Consider the following 12461-nt stretch of genomic DNA (forward strand, 5'->3'; position numbering starts at 1 on the left):
CGACGGTTGCTGACCATCAAATGATTTCACCAGTGCTCACAGATGTAAGACACCTCTATGCGAGCGCCCTGTGCGCGAGGCGGGCCGGCAGCTGTCTGCCCGCACCTGTGTCACGGGCCATTTGCACTGAAATGCCCAAGAAACACTGGGCGTTCCCATGGGCTCTGCTGGGACCCGGAACATTCAGTTTGCCATGCCTGCTCACACGCAGCATCCTCACTTGTGCATAAGTGTGCAGATGCTAAACATCGGTTCCCCGTGCAAACGTGCTGGGGACTGATGCATTTAGAACAGGCATGTCCAAACTGTGGCCCTCCAGCTGTTGTGAAACTACACATCCCAGCATGCTTTGAAATAGTTTTAGCATTCCCTAATTGCAAAAATGTGGCAAGGCATGATGGGACTTGTAGTTTCACAACAGCTGGAGGGCTGTAGTTTGGACATGCCTGTTCTAGATGGTTACATATTTGCATAGTGTACATACCACCTCAGATAATGACAAAAACACTTCTCCCAAGCCTGCCAATGTAAGGCACCTGTCTTCATAGACTTTCATGGATGGAAAATACATAGCTGAAGTTAGACAAAGGTTGTACCCCATTACCTGTGATCTGGACCCTGCTGTAGCCAAGTTTCTAAATAAGGTGTAGTTCAATGCTCTTTGCAGATGGGTATTTTACCTGAACCACTAAATACAGCAATTGTAAGACCACTTAAAAAGCTTAATTTATACCCTGACTGTATGAACAAGTGCAGACCAGTTTCAAACCTTTCTTTTCTAGGAATGAGTTTTGAGAATGTGGTTGTAGTTCAACAAAAAATCTGTCTGTCAACCCATAATATTTATGATCCATTCCAGTCAGGATTTAGGAATAGAAATTTTACATCGAAAAAGCTCTGGCAGGTGTGGTATACGGGATCCCGACTGTCCGGCACCCTGCTGAATGATCTTCTAATGACAAGAGAGAGAGAGGGGTGATTGTTCAATCTTATTCCTTCTGGATCTCTCAGTAGCACTTGGGAACCATGGGATTCTAATTGAGTGCCGGAAGAATTGCTGTGGACTGCCAGGATGACCCAAAACCCCCATACACTTATGCAATTTGGGACGATTTCACACAATTCTGATGGCTCGGGATGAGAAATCGGCCAAAATCACATTTTTTTAAATCCCGTCCCATGCACATCAGAGGTCAGACCTGCTTGCACGTGTGACTTCCGACTCGGACCCCTTCCTGGTGGTGGGAAATGGCATGCAGTATAAATCTAGTGCGATCGCCTGTGTTCTCACTGGAGAATACTGGCCCTGCCAGATCGCTCAGCACATGAGAGGTCTGGCATACATCGTTCTGTGTGTAGGCCCCTTAAGATGGCAATTCTATTGAAGATGAGTTGTGCCATAGCGACCAATCAGATTGTATATATTATCTTCTAAAATGTGCTAAATACATAAGTAGAATCTGATAGGTAACATCCAATCTTCAATAGAACTCTCATCTTTGTAAATGTACCCCTTTTAGTCCTATTAGAAGAAAAAGGTACTTGTTTCCTAGCACGGCGCCCGCGATTTTGATTGTAAGCATTGGGTCGGAAAAATCGCGTCCATCGCATGCCAACCAAATCGCATGCGATGCGATCGACCCGGTTTTTACATTGGAATCAATATGAAATGGTCCCTGAGACCACATTTTGCATTGATTTTAATGTAAAATGCCCCAAAACACCCCATTTCCATAGAAACCCCCCTGATGTTTGCAATGCCACCCATTGTTAACGCCATCCCGGTATTGACGGCAACCTGAAGCGCGGCGAGCGCAGGCGGTACGCGTCCTCCGATCTTTTCATACCCCTACTATCCACGTGGGCGTGGAGTTGAGAATAGAAAGTGTGGCGAGCCCGAAGCGTGGCGAGCGCACACGGATACCTTTACAGGTATACGCGTCCCCTCGCAGGGCTCGCTGCGCCAGCCACGCTTCGGGCTCGCTGCGCTCGCCACACTTTCTGTTCTCAACTCCATGCCGACGTGGATAGTAGGGATATGAAAAGGTCGGAGGAAGCGTGCCGCCGCCGCTCGCCACGCTTCGGGTTGGCGTCATTACCGGGGGGCATTAAACATACTTTTTACACATATTTAATGTGAAATGGGCCATATTGGCCCATTTCACATTGTCACCTATGTAAAATCGGGTTGATCGTATCGCGGGCCATTATAATGGCCCGCGATCAACCCGTTTTTCACTTAAAATTTGTTTTTACATTGTTCCCTATGGGAAGATCGCGGCGGTCGCATCGCGCCCCCTTATTAGGGGCCGCGATGGACGCAATCTTCACTTTTACCGGCAATTGACCTTGTTAAAGTAAGAAAATCGGGTCCATCGCATGCCTTAAGTACCTTAACTTAAGGCATGCGATGACCCCCGACGGGCGCCGTGCTAGGAAACAAATACCGAGAAAAATGCTATATGATACCTCTTTCAGACAGAAAAGTCTGAAAATCCCGGCAAATACACATCAGAGAGCAGCCTGACTCCCTTTTCACACAGAAGAACAAATTACTGTGTTGAAAATTTCTACCCAGTAATTTGCTGAATAACACGGGTATTTCTTCTGTGTAAAAGAAAATAGGGTATTCCTTTAGAGATAGCGCTACCAAGGGTATGCTGCCTGATCAACACCTGTAGTGTAAATGCCACCACTACACAAATAACAACATGCAGAAGGGATTTGTGTGAATCAATTGGTGCTCCCCTTTGTTCCCTTACCATACAATTAACACCAAATTGTGATCAGATGGATAAAATACATAGACCTGATTATCAGGATACTCTTGTTATAGAGCAATTGTTCGTTCTGGAATGACAAAAGAATGGTCCTTGTCCCTCCACAGGGATACAGACCACAGAACAGAATAATAGTGCAGCACCTTTGATAAAGTAAAAAAAGGTTTAATACAGCCTTGCACTTACAATTCGTGACCAGTATAAAAGCATAAAACAATCCCACTGGCAAGCTCCTACGATCCTGGACCACAGTCTCCCTCGGGACTCCTGCAGGTCGTCCGGTTGGTGGATGATGGTAAATGAGTCCAGGGAAGCTAGGTGCACATCAGATGGGATAACCAGGTACACTTAACACGTTTCGAGCGGTATGCTCTTCGTCCACACTTCTGATGAAGAGCATACCGCTCGAAATGCGTTAAGTGCACCTGGTTATCCCATCTGATGTGCACCTGGCTTCTGTTCTGTGGTCTGTATCCCTGTGGAGGGACAAGGACCATTCTTTTGTCATTCCAGATTGACTAATTGCTCTATAACGAGAGTATCCTGATAATCAGGTCTATGTATTTTATACATCTTATCACAACTTGGTGTTAATTGTATGGTAAGGGAACAAAGGGGAGCGCCAACTAATTCACACAAATCCCTTCTGTGTAAAAGAGTCCACCTGGGTCATAAATCCCGTGTCCTCGACCCTGGTAAATTCCGTCATTACCCCGACGTTGGGATCCCTACAGCTAACAGCCGACACATGGGCAGCGGCTATTCTCCCTCGTGGGGTCCACAAAAAAAATAGGTGGCGAGTGCAGAGAGCCCGCAAGGGGCTTCCTTGCGCTCGCCCCGATGTCTAAGTCCCCGCAGTTGGGATTCTGACGTCTGGCTAATGACTGTTGGGGTGTTATACCACACCCGCTTCAGCACATACTTAAAATAACAGGTAATAGTTAAGTCATTTGCGCTAAAGCATGGCTATCTGTGGGGCATACTTATCTACAGACACGTGCCTCCACCTGTTCTGTTATGTCATACTTAGCTAGTCACCAGGAAGGAGCAGGAGATACAACTTTTTGGGTAGTCTCCAGGATCCCTGAATATACTTCCTGCATCCCGCCCACTTTCTTGTGAAGTGGTCACAATGGGCAGGATCAAGGACAATCATACCAGGGGATTGTGGGTCTGTGAGAATGGGGGTGGAGCCAATATGATGCAATAGGTGTCATTTTAGTCCCAGTCCCTCTCCACGGACCTGGGATTCATGGCATTTTGCAGTGACTGGGGATGGATCTAATGACATTAATAGACCGGCCCTGCCCCCAAAGTGGTCATCTGCATCTACTGCTCCCAGAGCAGAGAAAGGTGAACTCTGTTGTACTTCCTGGGTGCTTACTTCTACTGTCTGCTGTAACACTAGTGCAGATTCCTAAAAGCGGTTTTCAAGGTACCCTGAAGGGGTATATCCATGTTTGGCCAAGGTGACTTATTTAGCACCTCATTCAATGTGATTTAAACATCTGTGCTGTGCCATGGATGTACTTAAGACCTGGACTGTTAGAGTACCCTGAAGCCCACGGTCGGGAATGTTTGCACTAGTAGGTTAATGAGTGTGGGCTGACAGAGATTCGATTGTAAGCTCCATTCAGGTACAGGTAGCACCAGATATTAACAATGAAATCATTTTTTGCAGAACACAACATAGGCCCTTATTCTGATCGATGCGGATATTCCCGCTTGCGTACGGGCCGCCGATGTTTATCCTCTGCGCATGTGCAGAGGTCACTCTGCGCATGTGCAGGCGATTCCGCCGCAAGGATTCTCTATACGCCGCACAGGGGGCGTAGAGGGGCGTGAGGGGCTACTTATCCTCATTACCCTATGCATACGCCCCGCGTTTCATGGGCGTTCCCATGCAAACGCGGGGCGTATGCATGGTAATGAGGCCGTGACGCGTGGGTACGGGGCGGGCATCTGACATCGCCGGATGTCAGCTGCCCGCCCCCATACAAGATTTCACACGGACAAGTGTCCGTGTGGTCTTGTGTTGCGGGACCTGGTGGAGCGTGCGGCCCTGCATTCGATGTTCGGCGACCATCGAATGCAGGGGCTGCTCCCACCATGGAGGAGGTGTATCCCCGTCCAATTTCATGCGGATCGCCACATATCCGCGTACGGACGGCAGGTGGCGATCCGTATGGAAGGCGGGGATTCGCCTGCACGGTCGCGGCCGCATATTCTGATCGGGCTGCACCGATCAGAATAAGGGCCATAGTACAGACTGGTTAATAGCAGTGCCAGGGTGAATGGTCGACAGTAAAATGTTGACCTTGACAAGGTTCACACTACAGTATCTCTACCAGAATAGCGACATGGGTCAAATATCTAATGCTACGTAAAATGTTGATGTTTGGTGGATGCCAATGGTTAGGTTCAGGGGCTGTCGGCAGAATTAGGCCAGAGGGGACAGCTTGTTATAGTTAGTGTAAAGGGGGACTTAGGTTTAGGCTGTAGGAGGCTGGGGGGGGGGTTAGGGTGAGGTGCTGGGTGGTGGGATAGGGGAAGAAATACTTCCAGCCTCAGAAACCGCCGGGACCTGGATGAAGATGCTGGAGCTTCCGCAGACCACCAGGTATTATTTCTAGGCAATTCATCATGACAATATATCATCCTGGTAGAAGACATAAATACAATTATTAGTATATGATGAATGTTGACATGCCCACTGCCGACATGCTGTACAGTACCTTGGCGACATTCATCTGTTAACAATATAGAGATAAGCTCACTCCTGTTTCCATGCCTCACTCTAATCCTTGTCACGGATTCAGTATGAACTCCCAGCAGTCGTGGACACCCATAGAGGGAGAAAGTGCCGGCATTGTGGCGGTCGGGATTCCGTGTCGGTATTTTCGACCGCCGGGATTTTGACCGCATCCCCTTGTCACACTCAGACATTCCTGGAAGTGGGGAGATGACATGGTATTGTTAAAGGCATTTCCCACAATTCCATATCGGCAGTTTGGTTGGTGTGAATTGAGCTTGTCACCACCACATTCCTTGCCTTCCAGCACCAGGCCTCCCTGTCCTAGTCCTGTCATTATTCCTCTAGCAGCATATGACAATGGTCTTTATATATTGACACAGCTGTGCTGGTAGGCGGAGTGCCTCTGGCTTTAGCACTCCCACACTGGGTATGTTAATAAGTGTATGCATAATACAGAGCTGTCACGTTGTACTAACAGTGAAAGACTGCAGCAACCTCTGGAGATGCCGTTATACACAAGCATTAGAGATTGGCATATTTTGTTGATAAAGCATCTCACTTTTGACCATTCGCCTCAGTCCCTGTTGTATATAGGAGATCTGTCAGCGGCTATATTGTTCCATGGTAGTCCGAGCCAGTTGCTTTGAGCTCTGCTTATGAATGCTGCTGCTACTAGGCTTGTTCTATGTAGACATTTGCTCCATGTAGACAAGTCTGAGATGACTAATAACCAGTGATCCCTACTCATTACTATTGTCCTAGGCTGTTAAGTGACTGGACAGAAGCCCATGGAACATATGGACACCAGGATAGTCACTGGAAGCTATACAATAGGGAATTTGAATCTTAAATGAATTGTTCCCATGTGTAATCTCTGTCTCTCGCCGCCTCACAGATACTGTGATAACATAGTAAAGGTATAGTAAGCAAATACAGACTTAAGCTGGGTACACACTACTAAATATATCTACAGACGGATCGGGCAGCGTGTTCTCCATACACACTGCCTTATCCATCATGATTGACATAAAAAATGGGCAGGCGCATGCCAGTGAGCTGTCAATCACCAGTGGCTGTACATGCAACCGGCAAATTGACTGTACACACAGGCCCTGATTCTGGTTGACTCGGTAATCTACAAAGCTCGCAGCTTACTGAGTCCCTGAGGGCACTCCCTGCCCAATCGCCACCCCCTGCCCTGCGGTCGTGTCCCATCACAACCATGCGAGGGGATGTGTCACAGATGATGCAATATATCTATTAACAATGCCGTTCACAGATATATCGATGGTGTACACTGGCCTATGGCCCGTTGATACATTTACGAGCAGATGATTATTTTAATATACATTTTATAGTAAGGTGCCCATTTATCATTCAATATTTGCGGCTAAATCCCCGAAAACACCAGTTCGTGGGGGTTAGCAGCAAATATTAAGTATCACTAGAATGTATCAGGAGGGATCCCTGCTGTGATCCCTCTTGTACCTCTGCCGGCCGCATCCCCATAGGTGTGCGCACATTGAGTGTTAGGGGTGCACAGGCAACCCCTAATGCTGTGCCCACCTTATGAAAACCTCCCTACCGCTAGCAATATCTGCAATACCTTTTACCAAAGACTTTTGCTTTTTAGAGCTGTATTCCATTAAAAGAAGCACCCATCAATCCATTACGTGTTTTGCATTGTTATTTGTACTAGACCATTGTCATATCACTACATACCGGCCCCCCAGCGCCATCTGCACTTTTCAGCAGCTGATCGGGGTAAACTCTGATGATTATTCACCCAGTTTGTCCTCCCTGTGTAAGCCATTTATCTGCTTATGCTCCTGCACTGGCACTGCGTACACATGGCCAGCTCACGAAATTTTGCGGACAGTTCGTGAGACTTAACTGCGCGCGGGGAGGCCTTGCCCTTAGCTCGGCGAAGCCCTCCACAGCCTGCAAGCGTACTGTTGTAGTTTATCGAGAATTTGCTGAACCACAACTGTGAATCAGGCCCGTAAAATGACTAATCAACTTAATGACGCATCCTTAATGGTTAATATGACCCTTTATTGGTGTGAAAATTGGTATGAATGTTCTTATATAGTATTAGAGCCAGGCACACCAAGGAGTCGCTGTCTGTAGAGGTATACACAGAAAGGCAATCTGTACTGGTAGACATTCAGGTTACAGAAAGTAATGGGAGATTGTAAAGTCGAGCTGTTGTGGAACGACAAGTCTCAACGTGCCATGCCCCCCTCACGGTAGATGCTAAATTGTAGTGGGCTAAAGGACCTTCCACGCCTAGGGGGAGGAGCAAGGCCGGGGGGCTTGCTCCTTCACTATCCACGCCACCATGGGCGGATTTCGGGGGGGGGGGGGGCACCCGGGCACGTGCCCCCCCCCCCCCCCTGTCATTTCCGACTTTCATTTTTTTTTTAATCCGTAGGGACACACAGCTCCTGGCCGACACACACTTACATGAGCCTGCTGTGGAAGGCTCCCGAACCCTGCTTAGACACAATGACATGAATTGGTGCTGCTGCGGAAAGTGGGAGGAGGCCTCCTCCCGCTTTCTGCAGCATTACCAGCTCATGTCAATGTGTGACAGTGGCATCGCTAGGGGGGTGTGGCCAGCATCCGGGTGTCACCCTCCACTGGGGTGACACCAATAGAGCCGTAATCGCACCGGCACCCCCAGGGGCTTGCTCAGTAACCCCTGTCCCCCCGCTCTGTAAGGGCTACCCGCCACGGATCAGATCTCTATTACTGATCTGCGACGCTGCACTGCACTCCTTACTGACAGCCATAAAGGCTGCCAGCACTGCAGACTGGTAAGGACAGCTGAGCGAAGGCTCAACTGTCCAGTGATATGATAATCTGCAGCCTGCGGCTCCGTGATTGGCTGGAGCACAGGCTGCTTTTTTATGTTAATGTTCTGCATTTTATATATTTTTATAGTATGATTTTATTTTCGACCGAAACCTTAATCCAGCTGTGGCCCACAGGCCGATCTCAAGATCATGCTGCCACAGCCAGATCCTAGGGCTAGGGTGGGATCTTGTGCCTGCCATTGCAGGAGCACCGCCAGGCGCACCGCCACTAGGGTGACCAACTCATTCCTTTTAATCCGGGACACATTAATTACACAGGTTCTGTAGCTGGCTTTCAACTGCCACACCTCAAGACTCCATTTCACCTGGTTTTAAACTGCCACAGAACCTGTTATTAATGTGTCCCGGATTAAAGGGATGAGTTGGTTACCCTAACCGCCACGCGCCCATCAAGGTCTGGTAGACTTTAAGATTAACACCTCAACCTATTTATAATCCCACTCCCGTCCACTCTTTGCTCTTCTCCTATCCCTCTCTGCTCTCTGAGCGGGCACACTGGGACCACTAACACCCCCCCCCCCCAATCCCCCTCCCCTATCATGGTGCACCCCCTGTCATTTTCTCCTGGTTCCGCCCCTGCTCGCCACCACTGTTTGCCTTTAGGGGCACATTTATCATGATCGCATTTACAATGCGATCTGGGCGGAATATTACCGCCCAGGATCGCATTGTAAATTGTGATCATATCGGGGCAAGTTATCAATATTAAGGGCACAGGGACAGGGCTCCGACAGGAGCCCGTCCCTGCGAAGCCCTAACCCGGAAGCCGGGAGGTCAGCGCATGCGCTGACCCCCGCCGACCCCTCTTACCGCACTGCCAGATGTGTAGCCATAGCCATATCACAATGGCGATAGCCATGGGGTGCGATGCCGGGCAGATACATCGGGCAGCTTCGCATCCCCATAGAAACCTATGGGGCATGCGGCCGGCAGCGCTGCAGGGAGGATCGCATCCCTGCTGCGGCCCCCTTTTAATACATTTGGGGGATACTAAATATTTGCGGTGAACCCCCAAAAACGGATGTTTCGGGGATTTAATCGCAAATATTGCTTGATAAATGCGGCCCTTAGTAACCAGGTGGCGAGCGAAGCGGAGCGAGCCACTGTGCCCGTTTGGGACCCTTCTTCCGACCTTGCTCCTCCTCTCTCCACCCCTGTGACATCAGGGGGTCCTTTAGTCCACTTCAATTTAGACCTAACCATGCCCTCACCCTGTCCTAAGCAGAGGGCACTGAGTGGCAGCAGCAGCTGCAGCAGACGCACACGTGTAGAGTACGGTAATGTGGTGACGTCTGAGGGGGAGGAGGGGTCGCCCAGCCAGCTGGCGTCTCTCCGCCGCCTTATTGGCTGGTAGAATAAAGACTCCGCTGTGAGTGGCCGCTACTCCTCAGGTCACATGACCCGGCAGACTCTTTAGCCGGCGTTCCGGACTCAGCTCCGTGCAGCAGTATTGCAGGAGACACCGGCGGAGGCAGCGGGCGTGTGACCAGTGACTGATCTGCCACAGACACGGCACCCCGGTTACCCGTCCGCTCAGCTCTCCCACCGGTGTGCTGCGGGCCCGTCATACCCTGAATACTCAGACTGGGGCGTAACACCGTTCTCCGTGATTAGTAAGTATTCTGTTCTTTATATCCCCAACCGTATTGCCCCATACACTGCCTGTGGCTGCCTCCTTTGTTACGTCTGCAGCTAGTTGCTTTGCTGTGTGTGCTTGGTAAACACTATGAAGGTTCAGAGTCTGCAATGTAAAGAGTTTAGGGGTCTGGTTGCTAATCCTTGAAAAGCGATAAAGCCGCAGCCAATGAGGTAACTGCCATGTTAAAGACTGCTTGGAAACAGGAGCTGGCTGGTACTTTATCTCTGTCTACTTTATCACTCTCCAACGATGAGTACATCTCACATAGATGCTGTTGCTTCTGTCCTTAATCCAGAGTACAGGCTGTTGAAGCATGTTGGTAATTATTTCTTCGTGTTTTGATGCCTAGGTGTCTCCAGCTTCTTCCTGCACCATGCCTGGCGACTTCTCTATGTGCTTATGTCTCAGCCCCTCTCCTTCTCACCATCTGCGGCGCCCGTCACCTGGAACCCTCCGACCATGCCTGGCTCCTACTCGCCGCCCACCAGATCCCCATAAGAAAGGAGTGGTGTTTGCTGATGCCCTTGGGCTGGCGCTGACCACAGTGCGTCACATCTCTCGCACGCTCTTTGATGAAGATCCCTTGTTGCTCGCCTTGGCTTCACTGAGAGCTTTACGTCCACTCTCCACTTCCACGTACACTCTGGACTTTCAGCCGCCAACACAGGACTATGCCAGTTTCCGGGCCAAGCTGGCACAGGAACAGGTGTGTCTTGAGCAATGTGCAATTCAGGGAGCAGCGGTGGCTGGCACAATCAGAGTGCGCAACATTGGCTTTGAAAAGCGGGTAACCCTCCGGGTGAGCTATGACGGCTGGCTGAGCTGGTATGATCTTCCGTGTTCTTATTTACGTGACCCTTATGGTGGAGGGGAGACCGATACCTTCTCGTTCCGGCTTCCGCTGCCTGATGATGCCCACTGGGCAGAGTTCTGTATCAGCTTCTGCTGCCAGGGCAAGGAGTACTGGGACAACAATGGAGGCAAGAACTACGTATTGCACAAGGAGGTGGCGCGCAGCAGCTATGTGCAGAGAGCCTACTGGTGACATCGGCCGCTGGACATTGACCAGCACTGAAAAGTGCTGGTCCACTGAAACCTTTCCTATTGCAGTGTTGTGCAGCCTCCCTTTTGTAGATCAAGGGGGCATCTGACACTTGGGGCATTTGTTCTGAGAAGTGTAAGATAGATGTGAGGCTGCTAGAATCTAATGACTGGACTGATCTGCTTTGCTGGTAATTAAAGCAATCCTTTTTAAATGATTATTTCACATAGGCTATTCAGCAGAGCCCTGGGTGTTAACCTGAGACTAGCAATGGGCTCCTGTAAGGTCCTCTCACAAACATTGTACTTTTCACATACTTTTCACATCTGTAAACTCTGAGGATGTATCTCGTGCCTAGCTGTAGCCAAGATGGTCATTTTGGGCTGACCTGGAATTTACAGGTCATTGGGCAGTAATGGCCTCACTGCGGCATGAGATGCTTTACGCGTCTTGCATTAGTGATGTCACATTCGTTTAATTATATGGTGTGAATGCTGGTGTATATCACAAATCAAGATTACAATGTGGGAACCACAGCACTGGAATGTGTGTACAGATTGCATTGTGTGACCTAATCACTGAGGCGAGAGGTGTATGTTGCTGGAGTCCTCATGCGACTCTTTTGTGTTTTATTATAAAGTAGGCAGAATCTGCACTGTTTAAAGTTTTTACATGTACACTTGGGTCCTGTGCAATGTGATCTCATGACCTTGTTATCACTGGTGGATGACACTTTACTGGCATGTCTTTTTATATCTGGTTTTACTGCAAATTTAATAAAATGTTGTTCACTTCCAGCTGTGTGGATACTTTAACTTGTTTTTGTGGGGGGGAAGTCTTATGGCTTCCTACTCAAGTGTAATCTATAGTACAGTTTGGCCTGAGCTAAACCTGCACTTCTGGTGTAACAGAAATTCATCAAACACACCTGTACACTTTATATGTGCCCCCCCCCCCCCCCACCCTACATCAGTCCTACAGATATTTACTTTATTGCATGCACAAAGTGTAATGGTAATATTAAGGCCCCCATAAACTAGGGCGAGGTATCGCATGCAGTACTACGCCAGCTCACCTGGTGGCTCCTGGGGGACAGGTTCGCCTAAAATACATTGTATCGTATGTGATCCTAGCAGGGGCTCCACAAATATTCATGGCACCTCGCAATCGCAGGTAAATGACATGCAATATGTCACACTTCATGCAATGCTTCAGAATTGCATAAAAAGTGTCCATAGTGCATTAATGGATGGCCGCCTTTAGACTTATGCTGGCCACACATCAGAAAGATATCGTTCCAACTAGCCAACTTTTGGCTGGTTGGAATGATAATCTTTCTGGTATGTGGGAGCAAACGATTATCAGC

The 12461-nt window shown here is 49.0% G+C and overlaps 1 protein-coding gene across 1 annotated transcript; it reads left to right on the forward strand.

Moving 5' to 3' along the window:
• Positions 1 to 9825: 9825 nt before the first annotated feature.
• Positions 9826 to 11892, forward strand: LOC146075536 (protein phosphatase 1 regulatory subunit 3C-like). Its single transcript, XM_083184861.1, has 2 exons — positions 9826 to 10027; positions 10403 to 11892. The coding sequence occupies exon 2, from the start codon at positions 10427 to 10429 to the stop codon at positions 11096 to 11098; it is 672 nt and encodes a 223-aa protein (XP_083040987.1). The 5' UTR covers positions 9826 to 10027; positions 10403 to 10426; the 3' UTR covers positions 11099 to 11892.
• Positions 11893 to 12461: the final 569 nt, after the last annotated feature.

Source organism: Crinia signifera, chromosome 4, assembly GCF_055691185.1.
Source record: "Crinia signifera chromosome 4, ASM5569118v1, whole genome shotgun sequence".
NCBI classification, from domain to species: Eukaryota; Metazoa; Chordata; class Amphibia; order Anura; family Myobatrachidae; genus Crinia; species Crinia signifera.

Bases quoted from the DNA above. Each gene is read 5' to 3' on its own strand.
- LOC146075536 (XM_083184861.1), top strand. From the start codon at position 10,427: ATGCCTGGCGACTTCTCTATGTGCTTATGTCTCAGCCCCTCTCCTTCT.